Source organism: Armigeres subalbatus, chromosome 2 (genome assembly GCF_024139115.2).
Source record: "Armigeres subalbatus isolate Guangzhou_Male chromosome 2, GZ_Asu_2, whole genome shotgun sequence".
Lineage (NCBI taxonomy): Eukaryota > Metazoa > Arthropoda > Insecta > Diptera > Culicidae > Armigeres > Armigeres subalbatus.
In genome coordinates, this window is record NC_085140.1 from 87,522,334 (window position 1) to 87,544,088 (window position 21,755).

The window sequence follows — 21,755 nt, forward strand, 5'->3', positions numbered from 1 at the left end:
AAACATTCTAAACATTGCAACGTTCACTCACCAACTGAAGTGCTAGACTTCCGTTCCCGCCTAGCTTGCTCTTCGGCTGCCTGTAAAGCCTTCTGCTCAACGAGTTCCTCTGGTTGCAAAAACTGTTGCAATTTAAGCAAAAAATCGACCGATAATATTAAATTAAAACTAGAAACTTTCACATCCGCAAACATATCGTTCTCCTTCATGTTGAAGGTAATGTCGATCATCGAATGTAGTGGTGCCATCAGCGCAGCTGTTTCCTCGTCATCACTCCCGCTGGCGATACTTATCTTGGGATCGTTGGACCGACGTTCCATCATGCGGGTCAGCATATTTTCCCGATTGGGACGAATGTCATCCAACCGGATATCGCAGAGGATAATGGCCGTGTTCAGCGATCCATCGGTTAGCTTTTTACCCTGCAGGGACAGGTAGTAGATCTCGAATCCCGCCAAACCTTGGTCGGGAGCTAAAAGTGGGCAAGTTATGGAGATGGATCTAACGATGAATCAATCAATACGTTACCTGTGAACAGTTTGATAGTGATGCTATCAATTTGGAAGCTAAATTTGAGGAACGTATCCACTTTTTGCTTGGCCACTTCCTTTTCCCGAGCGACGGCTTCCTGCTTGGCCTTGAGCTGAACCACGTCCACTCCAAAAGGTTTGGCGGTAGCACGTTTGGCTACGGCGGACCAGTTGGTTTTAGCTGTAAAATAGGTTGGAACCAATCAAAACCTTTTTAGGCAATTACGTCCAACGAATGCTAATAACAAAGGTGCATAAATTTAGTTTGTACAATTTGAAAATGCTTCTAAAATACAAAATGACGGCTAGCGCAGAAGTCATCATGAATACTTTGTATACACGTTAACTATTGAATGAGAACCGCTGCGCTGATTTAGAGAGGCGTCCATTAATATTTTCATTGCAGTCATATCGAGCAATATTATCCAGAATATCGGGTGCATCGATCCTACATCTAGTCTAGAAACACTAAAATATGATAGCTTACCATCAGGAGCGGATATGCCAGCGGTGGAAGTAGTATAGTTAATGACTGGACACACAGTTTGTTCATATTTTTCATGTAGCAAGCGATGGATATAGGCATTCGAAAGTGTTGTGCGCGGATGTTGAAAGCAGGATGATGGTGCAGAAAACGGTAATAAATTGGGGTAACAAATGAAGCATCGCAATTGGTATGAGCCGATTTTGAGTATGGTGATAAGCAAATAAAACAGAACATAAGTTAGAATACTGAATGGGTAAAGGATTCATACAATGGAGTAACTTCAAGTCGTAAACTTTAAATGTAACAAAAGAACTTACCCCGAGGGCTGGTGGGTGACTTTTCCGTTTTGATCACAGGCTTTTTGAACTCATCTTGTCCTTCAGTCATGTTTTTGGAGAGTATCAGCATTATCACACTATAATCCGTCGCAATGAAATTGAGCTGCAATAGAATAGCTCGGTCATAGAAAAAATAAACGCAAATAATGAAAACTTTTACCTCAACCGCTTTTAATCGTCCTGAAATCTCCATGTCTGGGCGATCTCTGAACCATCCCGATGAGAGATTTCTTTTCATAATGAGCGCAAAGCTAGTGGGACTTAAAACCGCGCTCTGATCCGGTACAATACCGTAGTTCATATCTTCGGATCCGTACCGTGACAAGTGCCTTTCCTCTGACGGACAAACTTCTACCTTTGACAGTTTTACATCCTTCAGCTCAATTTTCATCTCATCGATCACCGCCGGTCCATGGGCGTTCTCCGTGGCAATATCTCGAAAATTATTCGTGATACTCAGATGACCGAAATCCATCGCAACCGCTTTCAAACTTTTTGAATCCACCGGAATCACTATGATCGGAGCCTTTACCTTGATGTCCAGCTTCATCCGCGTGGCTTTGCTGTACGCTTCAACGACGTTATTCCGCGCTGCTTCCGCTGCTGCAGCACTGGCCTCTTTGATACGCTGTTGTGCCGCCTGAAAGTTGTCCAAGAAGGCCAGCACCGAGGTAACGAACCAATTGAGGAAGACTATCCGGGCGCAACCCATTGTCACTTCGACGCGCATGTCATCAGAATTGTAGTCCGATGTGGCTTCCAGATCGAACAAAACTACCTGCACCTGCAGCGCATTGTCTCCGATGATCGAGAGGATCTGCAGGAAATTACACGAATTTGTGAATAAAAATGTAACTGATTGCAATGTGGTGTTTAAACGTCATACCTTTGAGTGAATTGTTTCAGGGTTCGTATCTGTAAGGACAATATCCTCCAAACGGAGTTTTACCTCAGTATAAGATGACTTGATTATTGCACTACTGGTTAGATTTTGAACCTGAAAAGGTCAGAAGTAGATAGTTGAGTTCAATTGAAGATGGTAACCAATTCAAACCAACCTCCAGAACAGCGATTGATCGCTTATCGTTCTGCAACTCCACTGTGACATCCTCCAGTTTGGCCACCACTCTGATCTTAATGCTGTCTACAATTGATAGTCGTTTACGATTAGCTGCTTGATTGTATTCGTTTTCACAATGTTATATTTGAAGGTTTGTTTTTTTTTGTGTTGATTATTAAGGGGCGTGATCCGATTCGTTGTGTGTATGTTACGTGTCACATAATTTTCGAGAGGAAAAACCAAAACAGGATAGTAACACAACATCAGCAACCACAAAACGCAAACAAGGTCAAACGCAGGCAGCAGGCATAGAATGCAAGTTGAGAGATCGATTTCGACGATTGTGATTTAGCCGGATCAGAGCAGCATTCATATCCACAGATTCATCCATCGGTAAGGCGATGAAATCGATTTCACGGTTCATTGGCGGTGACAGAATACCATTAGGTAACGCAAAAATCAAACCAGTTAGAGATGGAAAAACATAAAACGCAATTGAAATGGAAATGTATGAGCTTCTATTACTATACGAGATATGGCTGTTGTGTACTAATATCTACGACTAAACTAATGAAAACTTTTTATTGAAAAGCAACAACCTTATTGATGACACAAAAGATCTATGAAGCTTTCTGAACAATATCATTGAATTATTTATTTTAATACATCAATGCTACCAACAGGATTGTAAATCTTCTTCGACAATTATTTCATCAATACACTATGGTCAAAGGAAAATATTTTGGTTTTTGTTATTCCGTTTGCATATAAAATGATAATGTTTTTTATAAGTGAAAAACGCGTGGTAAAGAAGGATTATTTTCTACCAATCAATCGCAGGATATCTACTTCACTACATTTATAAAATAAAAGTAGCTCATACATGCTTACATCTAACTAAAAACATTTACTAAGACAGAACTCACCTTTAGTGGGCTGCTCAGCAGTTGCCGTTTCATCCTCCATGATGGTAGGCAGTTTCTCTTTGGCCGCGTGCAATAATACCGCTGCGGTACTTTCCTCTTCGTAAATAGTCGCAATTCGATCACGCTGGGGAAACTTTTGCTGATCCTGTTCCTTCTTGCTGTTCATCACCGCTTCCATGCGCATTTGGAAATCATTTGCAAGCTGTTCAAAAATGAGTCACTCAAATTCGTAATACACCACACGACATCCTCTAAAAACGGCAACTCACCCTTATGATTTCGTTCAATGCTTCCTCGTGAAGCAACAGAACCAAAGTGGAAAAGTTTATGCCGACTTCCTGTTCCACTGATTCGTACTTCGTGGAAAACTCCGGACTGGTTTTCTTGCACTACAAAATTTACCGCTGATTATCAGCGTCTCTATTTTGAACAAAAAAAAATTACTCACATTCGTGTAGTTCAACGTGAACAAATAGTCATCATTATCTTCGTACTTCGGAGTTTGAATCACGTTGAGTACTTTTTCCTGTTCGTTTTTAACGCGGAACTGATCCAGCGTAACGGCACCAAGCTTCAAGGCCACCTTCAGATCGTAAGTTCTCTGCACCATGTTCATCTCCAGCTGTTTAACCTTAAACGCCACAATTTTCTGGGAGTTAGCATTGGAGAATGGAACATTGAACGCCACACTTTTCCGCTGCATCAGATTTTGCTCCAGAGGTGATTGCGAAAACTCCTCCGTAGGTGTAGTAAAAACCTCCGAAGAACTACTTCCTGTTCCGCTAATCTTGAAAATGGTCAATGAACATTCTAAGGTAGAGGAATAATAATATTACAAGTTGTAAAGTTCGTGATCTTAATTGGCGATTACCGTTCAGGACAAACCGCACTTCCAGGTCAATGAACTGCACAACCTCCCCATCTACTACATCTGAAGTGTTCAAATCAACTGGGCGCTGAATTTTGGTCAATTTCTGCTGTTTCTCGTCCAGATATTTCAAAAGTGACAAGCTCGAGCTGAACACGTTACTGTCCTTGGCGATGGGAGCAGGTTGCACTTCATCGCTTTCTGGCAGAGGAAGACTGGTGACAATGGAAAGCGCCTCCAGCACTCGCTGCTCGGTAACACAGATGTTAACGGACGGAAGCTCACCGAAAATTTTGCATTTCGGTAGCCTGGGATCATCATCAAGTACAGACAGATGTGCAGAAATCCGGAACGATGTAGGTTCCAAAAGATGCATCTCGGTCACTGCACTGCAACGGAGAGTTCCCTGCCAATCTTCATCCAGGGTGGCGACAATTGCTTGCACGTCGCTGATTTCCAGAACGAACTTGTCGTAGCTTTGGCGGATAATTTCTTGGAGAATTTCTTCCTGACTCGCACCCTCCTCGTGCATCGTATGGACGTCCTTTTGATTGATTGGACGAGGCTCGGTCTGGACCATCAACTTACCCAAACTTACGACCAGTACCGATTCTTTGCTGCAGAACAAACCTCCATGCGGCACGATGATGTAACTGGGACTGATGTCCACATTCAATTCTAACCGGGGATGGTTGGCGATGGCGTACTGCAAACCGGTTGCAGATCGTTCCTTAATATTGACAAGCTTTTCCGCCGCAGCGTCTGTAAGCCTGAAATCATTGAAGAAAAATGATAAAATATCTAGGAAGTCGATTTTTTCCACTATTTAAGTGATTTTTTAATTTTAAAATCAAGTTCATCATTACAAGGAAGTCGAATTCCATTTGGCCGAATTGGAGTTTGGTAGGAATGGACATATGGCCGAACTGGTCATCTGGACGAAATGATACTTTGGACCGTTTTGTAGAAAATGTCATTTGGCAGAAAAAGTCGTTTGGCAGAAAGAGCCATTTGACCGAATGGGTCATATGTACGAAAATGACATTTGCTGAACGGTTTCTATGGCCAAAAACGTCATTTGGTCTAACAATAGTGAATGTGAAGTGTGAAGTTCAAACGGTAAAAGTCATGTGGAGCGAGAAATGAAGAGAAGTGAAACGTCTCACATCTCAATTATCACTCCGCACTGTAAAAAGTGAGAAACGTCTCACTTTTTATTTCTCACTTTTCTCTTCTTACTGTGGTAAGTGATAAGTATGAAATTAAGATTGAGAAGAAAGACAACCGAAGGATCAGTTTTGCCAAATGACACGTTCGACCGAATTATCAGGTTGGCCAAATGATTTTCGGCTAGATGGGCTTTGGCCTGAAAGTTTGTTCGGCTAAATGGCTTTTGACATCCTACCGTCTATTTACTGACAACTTACTGTGAAATGGTTGCCGTCCGTGGAGTCGTGAAAACTTTCGTTAGCTGAATGATTGTTTCAGCATCGTAGATTATTTGCAGTGGACGTGATGTCACCACGACTCTTTGATCACACCGTTTATCTTCCGGGCTGGTTTCAAACAACACATCCAACAGTGTGTCGGATTCCTCCAGCTGTGATCGAACCATGATGGGAAGAACTTCGCCTTGTCTCAAACCAGAAATAGTAAGTTCTTCCATTTGAAGCGAAGCTCTGTAAGATTACAATTGGTGTCAAATAAGCAGATCCTAGCAAAACACATGTTTCACACTTACTTCAACGCCCCAGCCGAAGGCCTCTGCTGAACACCACAACTGACATTCTTCAGTTCTAGCAGCATGACTCGTTCTAGCAATCCATGCGGACTGCTCAACTTCTCCTGTGATCCAACAGAAACTTCCGATTTGATCGACACTTCCAAGGAGTTCAATTCGAATTGCAAAATTTGCGCAACATAATACTCGGGAAGCTCCGTCGGAGAGTCGCTTTCCTGGTAGCCTATGGCTTTGAATAGCTTAGCCTTCTCCTCCGAAGTCATAGCCGCCTCGAATTGTTTTTCTGCAATAAAAAACATATACTTATAACTTCTGAATCTCTCAAGTTTATATACTGCCGTGAATCGCATTTTTGTCCCATATGAATAGGAAACCCAGCAAAGGTGGGACAGATATGCGATTCACGGTAGTAAAGTGTTGTGAAACTTACTGATATCCGTTGTGTTATTCGCATCATCCGTCTTCTTGGCACCTCCACCCCACCATGAACTAAACCAACCACTTTTCTGTTCAGCTTCTTGTTTCTTGCCTTCCTTTTTCACTTCCAGTTCAACCTTCTTCCTGATGATAACAATATTGTGCAGATCCAGCACCCTTTCCAGATCGTCACATCGAGTGGTAATTTCAGGAGTCAGCTTTTTAGCCGTCAACTGAGTCTTGTATGCTTCCTCGTAGCAATTCATATTCTCCCGATGTCGCTTCATGTTGTCCCAGGACCAGTTACGGCGACGTCTTCGAACTTCTACTTCCACGATACAGTTAAATGCAAAGAGCCACCACTCCTTATAGTTGTTCTTGTACCCAATACCGTACGGACGGAACTTCCGGTACGGCATTGCGCGCATCATACGCCCAAACGCCTCCACTAACTGCATAGTGTTCTGGAATTGAACCCTGGTTATACCGATCGCAAGCGTTTCCATACACAGGTTCAGTTTGATCTTTGGTGATGAGAAAGGGACATCATCGGATTCCGGATTCGGAACCATTTCCAAGCGGGCCCCAGAGCTGATGGGCCCAAATATGTAGTGATACCCTGCCGGTTGGTGACACTTGCTAGCGATCGTTTCCTGGAACAACGACTTGTACATAGACGGGTCTTGATCCTGGAACAGCTGGGTGTTACAATTCATGTAAACCGAAAGCATCTCCAGCTGAGCCATTTTGTAGATCTTGGTAACGGATTCGGACACAAGAGTTTGCATCCAATTCTTGTCAGTGGTGTGGACGCTCAGATTACTCAACGTTACACCGAAAGCGAATGGGAATCCCGTGGTGGTGGTATCCTCGTACCGGATGTGGATATCCGAAATTTTGATCTGCACATTGTTAACTATTTGTGCAGTCAATTTTTCGGCGAACGTTTTATCCGCCACGGGTTTGTCTCTTTCCTCTTCGTTTTTCTTGGCCTGTTCGATGCGAAGCAGCTCCGCTTTCTTTGCCTCGAACGAGTTTTTGTCTTCTTTTTCCGCATTGTAACGGACGTCGGTGTTGGGAACGGCTAGGATGTAGAGTTTGTCCACAATTGCTTCCACCGGTGCACTGTATAGGTTCTTCCATGGGATCTTTAGCACCAGCTTCCCGAGATGGCCATAGAGTGTGCTAACGGGTAGATCAAGTTCCTTCAGAGCACTTTGCTTTAGAATCAAGTTGTTCAGCACGACATCACCTATTGAAAAGGAAATCAAGTCAATAATAATTATTATAGTCGTCCAATATTGATTTTTTTTAATATGATTATATTAGCTATAATATACTGAAGTCGGTTTTTACGCGGGAGATTCGTTCTGCATACATAGTAACGGCGTAACAACGGGAATCCAACCCAGACATTTTTTGCACATTCTTATTTAGATAGGCTATCAATGATAGCAAATAAAGAGAACATGATAGCAAATAATGCCTGGAAGTCTGCCTGGAGTTGCAAGATTAGATGCATGATACAGTTGGGTACAAAAAAACTTTGTGGACATAAGGGGCCGTACACTAATTACGTAAGCAATTTTTCAGCCCCCCTCCTCCCATGTAAGATTTTCCCCATATAAATAATTTTTTATTGATATGGAGCGTAAAAAAAGGCGGCCCCCTCATCCTCCCCGATAAGTGCTTACGTAATTAGTGTACAACCCCTAAGTATAATTCTATGTTTATTATTAAGGATGTTAAATACGTAGTTTTTTATTGCTAAAATTTTTCAAGTCCTAAATGTTTGTCTGCAGGGTTATTTGAAGGAATAACTATTTCACAATCTTATTCTAAATGAACCTTCACCCTTAACAATCATTTATGCCGGTAAAATGATGCCAATAAGCGTGATACAATTATTCTTTTATGACTGCTTGACACAATGTATACTGTATCGTATATCGTGATAAATACTCTATCGTGTTGTTAGTACTAGCTGATGAATATACAAATTCCATTACTGTTGCCAAAGACACCGTAGATGTGCTTGCCTTGCAGAGTGTCGTTTCAAACCGCAGAGGGCTGCGAAATGGGATAAATAATATTGACACACCTCTAACGGTTGAGCTCGACTGGAGAAACATTTTCGAAATGAATCATAACGAGATACACTGCCCCTCTTCGCACAAGAGTCCAAAGTCAGTTTTCTCCAACGAGATATTTTCTGTTGATTTTTTTAAAATTTTGTTTAAATGGAGAAATACAAAAAATCTAAAAAATAGATTCTTCAAACTTTCTGGAAATATGACATAATATTTCTATTCTGGTGCGAATCGGGCAGTACAGTATTCCCCACAAGCCAGTTGCTTTAATAAAGAAGGGGCTCTAGCTGGCAATGGTATCATACGTCAGCAACAAATGTAGAAGGGGTGACTTGCAACACTTTATCGAGATCAATCATAACATGTTTTAGAACAACTTAATTATAATGATTTTTGATCCTGGATCAATCTTCAATACTGTCAATTCAGGGGCCTTAGTTGCGGGAGCCGCCTAATTCCTTCATTCTGTTTTTAAAGGATTTTAAGGGATCGTTTGTGATATGTATTTTCAGACAATCGAATGTTCTTTATGTAGGTTTAAGAAAGATGTGCACCATCAGTCATTTCCTGGATAGTGGTTCTTAAAACTGTTCTCCTTTCATTCCCTGCTATCCAAACATGTCTTCCCAATTACTTTGAGATCATTCTTCAAAAACATTTCCCACTCTGCTGCAAGTAGCAAACCATCCATCAGAGTTGGCTCTTTTGGAGGAGTCAACACCGTTTCACCACCATAAGGCTTAGTTTTACTCAGTTCATTCAAAGTTAATTGCTTAGCTTAGTTGGGAAAGCACCTGTCTAGCGTACTGGTTTCGTAGGATCAAACCCCACCGAAGGGAGTGGTCACCCTCCAATACCTTTTCCGAACCAAATCTATCACATATTGCATAAATCGAGTTCCAGACATAGTAATTAGTTTTACTGTTTTTTTTTGTATTTAGATAACATGAAATTATTGATGGGCACAAATCGTACCTCCGAGCGACTTTCTGGATGGTAATTTGTTCTTTTCAACTTCTACCGCTTCGTGAGTCAAATTTTTCTTTTAAAATTGCTTGCGGTATGGTTCCGGTCGTAAAATAAATTCTGTAATAGAAAATCAGGTGTAGCAGATGTTTAAAACTAAATCAGCAGTTTTTGAGAAGTAGAACTATTGTGTATCAGCTGTTGCAAGTCACTCCAAAGTTGGACGAATTTAAAAAAAAGTTGATGTTTTGAAAACAAACGAATTTATTATTTCATGAATTACATACCTAAGGGAGCGTTCACAAATTTCGTATCGTTTAGAGGGGGAAGGGGGGTTTGAGCAAAGTGTGACGGTCCATACAAAATTTTGAGATGTTTCATACAAAAAGTGTGACATAGGGGGAAGGGGGGTTGAAAATATCCTTTTTTGCGTTACGTAATTAATGGATCTTCCCTAATTAGATACTGTAATCGGGGAGTGGATCGATTATTTTCGATAATTTTTAATTTGCTACACTCACTTACTATTTACGACGTTCGACTTTCACGTTACGAAACAGTGGCACTAAGATATTTGGATTTATTTTTATTGTAAAAAAACATAAACTTGTGGAAAACACAAGTATTGCAAGTCACCCCGTTTGGCGGTACCAATATTTATGTTTTAAATAGGGAGTGTTACTATCGCGCGCGCTAAGCATAGTTGTCTCATGTCGTGTTTTTACGCTGCCAATCCTACGACGCTGGTGATAGCGCTTTTGTCTTCTTCTTCAATGGACTTAACCACGAGCGTCTTCTTTTTCTACGATTCTTCTTCTTTTCGCTCGAAAAAATGACATCCGGTGCGGTTAACCTCATTAATAAAGACAATAAAAAAAAAAAAAACATCCGGTGCGGGCCGATGAACATTTGAGTGAATTCGGAGCTTTTAGGTCACCGGATGTTCACGTTGATGTTCATTTTTCGTAAACTTTGCCCTCAGATGAGGTTTTCTTCTTACTGAAAATCTATGCGTGACGTCATCGTGGTTTAGTCCATAGGGCACTGCACGGAAACATCTATTTCTCTTTCGTTCCTTATAAATTTTGACGTTTACCGGGCCTTGTTGTTTTCTAATTTCTTTGCAAAGAAAACCCAACTTAATTCACCGAGTGGTGATACTGCCTTTCTCGCATTTAGCCAAGACACCAACCTTATATGGCGCTTATATAGTTCGATTCCATTTTCTTAATAACTTTTAAACGCAATGGTCGATCGTTATAAAATTCAATAGTGATCAACAAAGCTTTGTCCCCTGTTGAATGCAACTTGTTGCGAGAAAATCGGTTAAGAATTATTATATGAAAAAGTGGCTAATGTTTTTCGGTTTTCGTGTGCACACACACACACACATACACACGGACAGACAGACATTTGGTCAGTTCGACGAGCTGAGTCGATTGGTATATAATATCATGGGTCTCCGAGACTTCTATAAAAAGTTCGATTTTGGAGTGAAATGATAGCCTTTCGGTACAACTTTGTTGTACGAGAAAGGCAAAAAGAGACAAAGTAGTCCATGCAGTGCCCTATTGCTCTACATTCCAACTGGAACTTGGCCTGCTTTTCAACTTAGTACACAAGAGTAGGTTTTTAGGCGGGGATACGTTCCGCGTAAATCAAAACCGCGTAAATCCCAAAAACCGCGTAAAAAACGACTTCACTAAAAATCGTTTTTTGGTGGTTTTCACGTGTTTCCGAACCTTTTTTAAAAACCGCGCATAAAAAAACCGCGTAAATCCCGAAAATCGCGTAAATCCCGAAAACCGCGTAAAAAACGACTTTTAATAAAAAGAACGGTTTATCGCTGTTTTCACGCGTAACCAAAGGTCTATCGACCTGTTTCAAATATAGTGCATGCGCCTTGTGCTACATAGAATAGAATGTGTATGAAGAATAACTTCTTGGCCATCCAAGAAATTCCTGAAGTAAGGCCTTTTGATGTACACGCGTAACCAAAGGTCTGTTGACCTGTTTTAAATATGGTGCGTGCCCTTTGTGGTACATAGAATAAAATGTGAATGAAAAATAACTTCTTGGCCATCCAAGAAATTCCTGAAGTAAGGCCTTTTGATCTACATGCGTAACTAAAGGTCTGTTGACCTATTTCAAATATGGTGCGTGCCCTTTGTGGTACATAGAATAAAATGTGAATGAAAAATAACTTCTTGGCCATCCAAGAAATTCCTGAAGTAAGGCCTTTTGATCTACACGCGTAACCAAAGGTCTGTCGAGCTGTTTCAAAAATTCTTCAAATGAAGAATAACTTCTGGGCCATCCGAGAAATTCCTGGAGTAAGGCCTTTTGGATCTACACGCGCAACCAAAGGTCTGTCGACCTGTTTCAAATATGGTACATGCTCTTTGTGGTACATAGTATAGAATGTGTATGAAGAATAACTTCTTGGCCATCCAAGAAATTCCTGCAGTAAGGCCTTTTGATCTATTCGCGTAACCAAAGGTCTGTCGACCTGTTTCATATATGGTACATGTTTCCTTATTGTAGATAGAATATAATGTGTACACAGCATAGTTTCTTGTCTCTCCAAGAAATTCCTGCAGCAAGGCCCTTCGATCTACACGCGTAAACAAAGGTCTGTCGACCTGTTTCAAATAAATTCACGCTTGCTCCTTGTGGTACATGGAATAAATTCCGAGTGAAAATAGTCACGTAAATAACGACCCAAGTCAGGGACGTTGTACGGGTCGGACCGGAGAACGACATCGGTTCTCGACACCGAGACCGACTGCCACAGCAGCTGCTGGACAGATGCACAGTGGTTAAGATTCAACTGTGTTGCTTGCGTGGCTTCTTCTTGTTTTCCTCTCCGATGGGACACGGAGGTCCACCCATAACGTGATTACATGCTTGCTTTCTGCAGGCGCAGATGGACACTTTGGTAACTTATCGCATTCCTGCGTCTTGTGCCCTTCCCAACCACAATGACGACGCAGGTTGCTACGGTCTGCGCCCTTAAAGTCGTTGGACTTATACCCCGATTCTAAGCACCAATAGTACCAGTCCAGTTTGCTTATTGGGCTTACTGACCAGCCGATTTCAACATCCCTCGCTCCATTAACTAGGGTAGGCTAGCTGCGTGCCAAATAGACGACCTTTGTACCTCACTGCTCCCTGACCGCAGAGACGACGTTGTCCGCGTAAGTGACCTCGTCCAGTTGCTTGCACTGGAAGGTCACTTCCGTCCCAAACGACCTCACCTCGGCGCCGTCACCCAAGATCTCTTCCCGAGCAGCACAAATCAGACAAAAATGGTTGCAGCAACTTGATTGTCACTAAATCTGGTCACATATGAGTTGCAGCAACCTATGTGAAGCATGTGTGCTGCTAGGGTTGGGTCAGTCGTCCCGGTAGCTCCACGTTTCAGCACCAAGATCATTTCACCAGTCTTGGTGCGTCTGACGCTTCGTGCGCCCTGTTTCAGCGCCGAAAGCTTTCCGGTCGCCTGCATCGACGTCGGCGTACTTATGCTTATCGGTTTTGAGCAGCAAGGAGTCTACTCTGTCCTTAACTTTCTCTGCGGGTCGAGATGCGCTTGACTTTCGCTTTGAGCTACTGACCAGCTGCCATAGTCGATGTCCCAAGGAAGGAGAAGGCCTCAGTTGTGGCACCTTTATCGGCCTTCTCGCTTCTCCCGGGTGGCTGATGAAAACGTCCTGTTCTTGTCTTACGACTCGAACACCAGCAGGTTCTGTTTCAGTTCATTTATGATGTTCTGCCTTTCGCTTGCGAACTCAATAATATTATCGAGTTACTAGACGACCACCCACATCCCGGGTAGTGGTCTAAATATTGTACCCAAATCGGAAAGTAGATTATAGACACTGTAGGTTCTATAGAAGAGCTGAGGCGAAGACGAGGGTGGCCAAACGAACTCTCAACTAGTGTAGCTAAACGAGCATGACGCCACGATTGCAATCCAAGCAATGAAACGTGTAATGTCCAATTCGCGTTTGCGACACTTCTGCCTTCTCACTTCTCACATCTCCCATCTTTATCTCATTTTTTCGCATTTTACATCTCACTTCTCACTTTTCATTTATCGTCTCTCACTTCTCAATTCTCGATTCTCACTTCTCAACTTTTTGCTTCTCACCTCTCACATCACATATCACACACTCTAACTTCTCTCTTGTCCCTTCTCACTTCTCACATCCAGGGTTCGAATTTATCACTCACTCACGTGACAACTGATCACTCCACCATGTATTTTATCCGGATAAATTACAGTGCGATAAACTCCGGCACAAGCGATGGTGCGAAAAATTGTTATCCTCTTCTCATGTTTCGCGAAAATCAAATGCTTACTTTGCCTCTCCAAACTGATTGAATCTGACGATGCGCCACGATAAGCAAAAGGTTAAATACAGCAGTTTTTTACTCCGCATTTAATCAATTCATGTGGTGGCGTGGTTATAGTGGACGCTCTAAAGATTTTGAAATTGTTTTGGGTGCGAATCCCGTTGCGGCCCTAAATTTTTGTAAATATGCTTGTAAAATTTATCTGGTGAAGGAAAATTTGTGGATTAAAATTAAATTATCCGGCGAACTGGCGCTCACGAATTTATCACCCGCCAGATAAAAATGTTGTGTTAGAATACTTCCTCAAAGGGCAACATGAAAAATCAAACTCCGCTTAATGGATTATCGCAGGTTTTTATTCATATGAGAATTCCGAAGCCTGCTCACATCTTTTAAGTTGCTTTTTATTTCTCACTCTTCACTTCTCATAACTCACTTCTCACAACTCACTTCTCTCCATTCGCTTCTCGGTTTCCACTTATCACTTCTCGTTTCTCACTTCTCACATCTTACATCCCATTTCTCGTATCAAATGTCTCACTTCTCACTTCTAAATCTCACTTCTCCCTTCTAAATCTCACTTCTCATTTTTCACATATCACATCTTTATCTCATTTCTCACTTCTCATTATTCACTTCTCATCTCTCACTTTGCACTTCTCGGTCATCAATTCTCACATCTGACTTCTTACTTTCCACTCCCCACTTCTATCTTCTAACTTCACCCTTCTTGCCTTCCTCTTCTCACATCTTACTACTTTTCATTTCTCGCTCCTCACTTCTCCCATCTCAATTCTCTCCATTCAATTCTGGCTTCTTACTTCTCACTTCTCACATCTTACTTCTCGTATTGAATTCCTCACTTCTCATTTGTCGCCGCCAACCTATTTCTCGGCTCTCACTTCTCGTTTCTTACTCACATCTGAAATCTCACTTCTCGTATTGAATTCCTTGTCAACCCATTTCTCGGCTCTTACTTATCAGTTCTTGTTTCTCACTTCTCGCTTCTCACATCTTACACCTCACTTCTCGTATCGAATTTCTCACTTCTAAATCTCACTTCTCACTTATAGCTTCTCATTTCTCGACTCTCACTTATCACTTCTCGTTTCTCACTTCTCATTTTTCAAATCTCACATATTTATCTCATTTCTCACTTCACACTATTCACTTCTCGCCTCTCACTTCTGACTTCCCGCGTCTCACTTTTCATTGCTCATTTCTCGCTTCTTACTTCTCACTACTAATTTCTCATTTTTGCCTTCCCACTTGTCCCTTCTTGTTTCTCACTTCTTACATCTTACATATTACTTCTCACTTCTCCTTTCTCACCTCTGATTTCCCACATTTCACTTCTCACTATTTATTTCACACTTCTCACTTTTCAAAAATCACTTTCCACTGCTCACTTTTTACTTCTCACTACTCGCATATCATTCCTTACTTCACACTTCCCAAATCTCACATTTCACTTCTCGCTACTGTTTTCATACTTATCATTTCTCCCTTCCTATTTCTCACTTCTCACTTCGCACATATCATTTCTCATCCACTTTTTACTTCTTCCTTCTCGCTTCTCATTTTTTGCTTCTCGGATCACACCACTCGTTTCTTACTTCTCAGTTCTTACTTCTCACTATTCACTTCTTATTCCTCACTTCTCACTTTACACTACTTACTTCTTACTTAAATCTCACTTATCGTATCTTAAATCTCTCATTTGTCACTTCTCACTTTCCTCTTTTTACTTACCGCTTCTCGTTTCTCAGTTTTCCCTTCTCACATCTCACATGTTTATCTCATTACTCACTTCTCACTATTCACTTCTCGGCTTTCACTTTTAACTATTCACTTCTCGGCTCTCACTTGTCACTTTTCATTTCTTCCTTCTTATTTCTCACTTCTCGCTCTCTCACTTCACTCTCCTCACTTCTCCCTTCTTGCTTCTCACTTCTCACAAATTATTTCTCATTTCTCACTTGTCGCTTCTGATATCTCACAAATTATTTCTTACTTCTCATTTCTCACATATTATTTCTCAATTCTCACTTGTCACCGCTCACATCTCACTTCTAACTATTCACTTCTTTCTTCTCACTTCTCATTTCCTCACTTCTCGCTTCTCACTTCACACTTCTCGCTTCTTACTTCTCCCTTCTCATTTCTCTCTTCTTGCTACTCACTTCTCACATCTCACATATTACACCTTTTTTCTCATTTCTCACTTCTCACTTCTCCCTTCTCACTTCGCATTGGGCTACCGAGTGTGGCCAAATGATCTTCGGAACTGACGGCCTTCGCTCTAATGACCCAGCATCGTACCTCCATTAGAGTAGAGTGGGGCAAGAGTACGCACTTAGTTTTCAATCGATTATGTGGCCCTTATGAAGCAAGCTTCTGCATATCAAATCAGTGTCGATGATTCATATACTCTTCCTTTATGTTACCCAGTGGAAAAAATATTGAAATTATTTAGTTTTAGTAGAACCCTAATTGCAAGACAAGTGAAAAACGCACTCTTACCCCATCGGTGGGGTAAAAGTGCGCATCGGGTGGGGTAAGAGTACGCATTTATCCAATCATGTGCTTTAAGTATATATTAACACAAATGAGAGTTAATAACATTTAATTGATGTTTAATGAGCATATATTAGGGAATGTTTAAAGATTACGTAACTCTTAAAGGGGGAGGGGTCCTAAAAATGTGCACTTTCATACGAAAAACCATTGTTTTTTATATATACAAAAAACTACAGAGGTAAAAATATATATGAGGTTTCGCGTGGCGTATACAAAGGCATTTTCCTTAAAGAAAGTCTACCAATCACGAAACGTAAAATTTGGCTATTTCATCACCCCCTCACCCCCACACAATTACACAATTTGTATGAATCCTCTAAAAATTTTATAAATCGTCACACATCTCACAACCCCTCCCAGCTAAACGTTTCGATGAAATTTTGTTTTCGTACTATGTTTAAGTGTACAACAAGTCCTAATACAATTTCATTATTTCGCTTCAGTGCTTTGTTCGCTAAGTCCTTTCTAACACCGAATTACTTCAACTTGTCCTAAAAACTTGTGATAATTTCGAATTCTGTTCCTTTTTTCTTAGTTGTGGATCTTTACGCTTTGGAAGAAGTCTTATTTCGGCCGGAGATACGGGTTTGACATCATAACTTGAAGATTCAAATGCGTACTCTTGCCCCACCGGTTCCTGCGTACTTTTACCCCACAGTCCCAAAAATTATTCAAGTAATGGTTTTGACTTCTTGGGAAATCAACCGGATTGGTGTTCTGTACCATAAAGTACTCTATACAATAGGTTATCGAAATGGTATAATGTTCACCTGATTGAACGTATATATGGTAATGAAATACTAGTTGCGGAAATCCAATTATTTTTAGCAAAATGGCCAAAAAGTTATCTAACTATCTCCCTTGTTGTTTATTCAAATCGTTTACAATTACACATGATAAAAGTTGGTCACAATACCTGTCAAACTGATGCAGTGCTGATAGTTTTTTTTTATTACTTCAAAAAATCGAAAACGTACTCTTACCCCACGCGCACTCTTGCCCCACTCTACTCTAAATATTCTGTTTTCCCTTGAAAAGAACTTAGAATATTTTTTTTTTTTTTGAAAACCGCGTAAAATCCGAAATCCGCGTAAAAAACGACTTTTGCAAAAATCGATAAAAAATCAACTTTTTACAATTTTCACGTGATTTCAAGACTTTTTCGAAAAATCGCGTAAAAAATTAAAACCTAAATCTCAAAACCGCGTAAATCCCAAAATCCGCGTAAAAACCGACCCGCATGCTCGTTAACAGCTGCTTCGTATGGACTGTAATCCGAGTAATAATAATTTCCTGATTTTTCCAGGGTTTTCAGGTTTTCCAGGTAGTTGACACCCTGTATTTAGGACTACACTTTGTAATGGTGGTGATTTTTTGCGATAACAATATTTTAAATTTAATGAATTTAATATTTTACCGCCATATATCGGAATATCGTGCGTAACCGTAGCGTGATGATTTCATAAATATCAAAACCTAGCGGTCCAATTCTAAATAAATCAATATCTTATGTCAAAGCACACGCCTTCCTGCGCAACATTCTTGAAAAGGCGCAGTTTAAAATCGTTGATTTTCAGATATAAAGTAACATAAGCATAAAACACACTGATTTTGTGCCCTGTTTTATGAAACCCCCTCCCCGCAAGGTAACCCCCCACAGCCACAGGCAACGTTCTTAAAGATGATTAAACTATCTTTCGGAAGGCCCAGAATATGATATAGTGATTTAGATTGTGTGGGTAGAATTATTTTCAATCTTAAACTAGCATCTCCCCAGAAGGCCGTTCTAGATGCCAGATGAGTTTCCAATGGAAATTCCTGACAAAATTTGACAGCATTTTCATTCAAAATATCATCCATTGATATATCATGCGCACATGTCTTCCGAGAAACCCATCTGCTGGAAACTTCCATTTCCGATCCTATTGAAATGACTGTGTGCAAGTGATGGAGTGTATGTACGTTTTTCCCTGTACCTAGCTTTTTGAAGCCACGCTTGAGGGAATTGACTACTCGTTCTGCTCGGCCATTGGACTGCGGGTGGTGAGGAGCGGGAAGGAACTAATATGTGTAATATAATTCTCACAGCAAAACTTCTAAAGCTAAAGTCGTTTTCCTGAATCGCCTTTGTTCCAGTTTTTATAACTCCTAAAAAAAATTATTGTTAGCAGCGATGAAAAATGTTACGTGAGCTTTAGCTCTTGTTCTGCCTAGATACGTCCTATATGGCACCAAAATCCAGTAAAATACAGACATATGCGGTTAACGTTTTCTAAAATCAAACTCCATCAAAAAATCTGATTTTGAAAGGCGTTCATCTCGTGTTGCCAAACAAATGTTTGCCCATCTATTTCGGTATCGTATGGATGATAATGAGTAGCTTCCCATTCAAATACTCAACAGTTATGAATCACATATGATGAACTTCCCTCCCATATGGCCTAAATGATTCCGTAAAACTCGCCCATTGAATGTGATTTCGCGATTTATTCCAATAGACGATGTGGTTGTCATTGTTGACTACTTCGGGTCGGGTTTCATCCAAGCCGGTGGAAAAACAAACAGCGACTCTAGCGAGACAAAATGCAGCATTGTCTTCTTCTTCTTCTGCAATGGATATACATTCCAGCTGGAACTTGGCCTGATTATCAACTTTTTTCCATGCTTTTCAACATAGTATTCTATTAGCATTTCCTCAGTTATTGATTGAGAAAGCTTTTCTATAGAAAAGAAAAGACAGGAACACCGTCTTCGACCAGAGATCGTACAGACTGAACACTTAACACCTAGCATGAGACAACGGACAGGACACAGGATCAGGATCAGGAAAAGTTTCCTCCTTACCGGGGCGGGAAATCGAACCCACACTCCATAGCACATGCGTCTAGACAATTGACGTCGCTAACCGCACGGCCATGAAGCCCACATATGCCCGCCATTGCATGGGTATGTATCAAGTGTGGCAAGTACAATATATGTTCTTCCAGAAAGTTTTTCAACCCGAAAACATCCTTGACCGGACCGAAAATCGAACTCGCCATCTCCGGATTGACAATTCCACGCCTTTGCTCGCAAGACTACTCGAGACCCCATTGCATTGTATTATTATCATTATTAATGTTGCATTATTATTCCAAGACGGGAGCCACGACAGCAGCACATATTGAAGTGACACAAAGCCATACAAATGTTTGGTCACAAGTAGGTGAGCTATCACACTGCAACAGTGACGATAGAGTAAAAGCGACCCAGAAAAAATAAAAATGTTCCATATAAAATTAAAGGACAAAGAGAAAAAATGTTGGTTAAGACAAAGTAGGGGAAGGTGGGTAGACTTGATCCCCGGGAGACATGATCACCCCCTGTTTTATCGAGAACTAAAGTAGTTTTGTTCTAGCTTATTTTTTAGTATAGATCCTCTATACAAATGACCTTTATGTGATGAGTTATTTTTTGGATTGACAACCTTATTTATTCTGCAGGGCGGTTTGTATGTTTTGACCTTCTAAATTCCTTTATTGGCCACGCAAAATTAGAATAACTTTTCATAACAATGACCAAATGCTTTCGTTTTTTCACAGCACAAAGCCATAAATGTGCTTAATGATTTGTATTGATGGAAATGTCAACATTCCATCAAACTTTTAGGATATTTGGATTTGAAGTTATTGCCTCAATATGGGGACATTTGATCCCCCATTAGTCACCCATATAAACATTTGGCGAAAAAATTCAAAAAAATATAAATTTGTTCTCAGGCTTCTATTTTTTTGTAGATTTGACAGATTTGATGAAGGGTTGGCAGGAAAAAATATTTATTGCGTAGATATCATAGAAAGGGGATCAGGTCTCCCCAAATTTTAAAATTGCATGTGCTGTCGAATTCAATAACAAAAATCGGCACCTTTCTAATTTTATCAAAGCTAGTTCTTGGAGAGTTCTTATATGGTGTCCATTTATAATCAACTGTTTTTTACCCTGTCGTATCTGAGGCCTAAGAAAATAGAATTCACAAGAATTTATCTAGGTTTCCCAATAATTCCAAATCAAGTTCAAGAAATTCCTTTAAAACTTCTAACCGAATAAAAAATTGGAATTAGGTACACCAAAACATATTCACAATTAATTGCATATTATTCGGCAACTCGGCCGTACGAAAACCATTTAGTACCGTCTGAGTACACGCGACCGCTTACGTTAAAAAGGCAATCAAACTCATCAAATGCTTTAGCCAAGCAAGCCTTTGGCACAGCAGAGTGCGATTGAATTTGCATTCTATACCGTCCCGCCCAGACAGTTACTGGGGGGCATGGAGTGCGATCCTCTCGTTTAATAAACAATGTGCACTCGCTTGGCTGTGGATATACAATAGTAAAGCGCATGTGGAGATTGGACAAATCAAGCATCCGAAAGATATTCAATTTGCAAAAAAGAGAGCTAACCGCGGTGGAGGTTGGTACTCGGATTCTGATGGCTTTTCCGCAAACGTGACCTTTAAGTGGTCTTGTTGTGTAGGGGTTATCACGCCTATCTAGAGAGTAGGAGGTTGAGGGTTCGAGTGCCTCCAAGACACGTGGATTCTTTTTCGCAAATTTCATATCAATTTGTCCATTTCGAAACATATTCTGTGCATATGCACAGCCAAGATATTCACAAGTTTTTCTTGAAATAACTTAGTTGTAACACCGGGACCGAGAATCGAACACAGTCGGTATAGTCTTACGTTGTAGCCGTATCTTTTACAGCTGAGTATTTAAGCAAAAAATTTCGATTATTTTTCTGTATTGGAGTTTATTCGAGTACAGCAGAACAAACATATTATGGGGAGTTGGTTTCGCTGCCATCAACAACATTAGGTCCATGATTGTAAAATTTCACAATGTTGTGTGAAATGGAAACAGAATGAAACATATAATGTGCCGTATATTAAAACAATGGGACTTCCTGTTTGGAACGCGCTACAAATTGGTGTTATTAGCACTTTTCAACGGTTTTCAAAACTGATAAAGAAAGCCGGTCAACACAAGTGGCGGCGCTGGATTGGTTTCTTATCTGAAGGAAAGCTTAAATAACGATTCACGACATGACATGACTAACGATTGACCTGGGATACGTATTTTTCGGAATACGTATCGCCACCCAGATTTGAAAAATGATTTACCTCATTGTCACTCGACAAGAGTATAAAATTTCATTTTGATAGAGTATGGCAGGTGCATCTAGTTTTAATATACGTTTCTTATGCGGTTCACACTTCCCCTAAAAACGTTCAATCTTGTCGAACAGTGTGAAATTTCGAGGCAGATTGGTATTTTATTTGTCCCAATGAGTTGGGTGTCCAAGTGCCGTTTACCATACTAGTTTAAAACTTGGGCTGTTTGGCATGATGACCA

The 21,755-nt window shown here is 40.7% G+C and overlaps 1 protein-coding gene across 9 annotated transcripts in view; it reads right to left on the reverse strand.

Annotated features, from left to right (window-relative positions):
• The window catches only part of LOC134209755 (intermembrane lipid transfer protein Vps13), a 63,698-nt gene that overhangs the window by 29,659 nt on the left and 12,284 nt on the right, over positions 1 to 21,755 (reverse strand). For 3 of the 9 annotated variants that reach the window (XM_062685778.1, XM_062685770.1, XM_062685772.1), the window contains exons 2-15: positions 6,381 to 7,619; positions 5,951 to 6,233; positions 5,637 to 5,888; positions 4,213 to 4,979; positions 3,790 to 4,151; positions 3,611 to 3,730; positions 3,342 to 3,543; positions 2,414 to 2,526; positions 2,242 to 2,352; positions 1,516 to 2,172; positions 1,335 to 1,458; positions 1,018 to 1,062; positions 529 to 711; positions 32 to 472 (exon numbers count right to left, since the gene is read on the reverse strand). In XM_062685778.1, coding sequence (XP_062541762.1) covers positions 32 to 472; positions 529 to 711; positions 1,018 to 1,062; positions 1,335 to 1,458; positions 1,516 to 2,172; positions 2,242 to 2,352; positions 2,414 to 2,526; positions 3,342 to 3,543; positions 3,611 to 3,730; positions 3,790 to 4,151; positions 4,213 to 4,979; positions 5,637 to 5,888; positions 5,951 to 6,233; positions 6,381 to 7,619 — 4,899 coding nt within the window. Of the gene's footprint in view, positions 1 to 31; positions 473 to 528; positions 712 to 1,017; positions 1,063 to 1,334; positions 1,459 to 1,515; positions 2,173 to 2,241; positions 2,353 to 2,413; positions 2,530 to 3,341; positions 3,544 to 3,610; positions 3,731 to 3,789; positions 4,152 to 4,212; positions 4,980 to 5,636; positions 5,889 to 5,950; positions 6,234 to 6,380; positions 7,620 to 21,755 lie in introns of all 9 variants that reach the window. The other 6 variants (XM_062685777.1, XM_062685769.1, XM_062685771.1 and 3 more) reach the window with 4 other exon arrangements.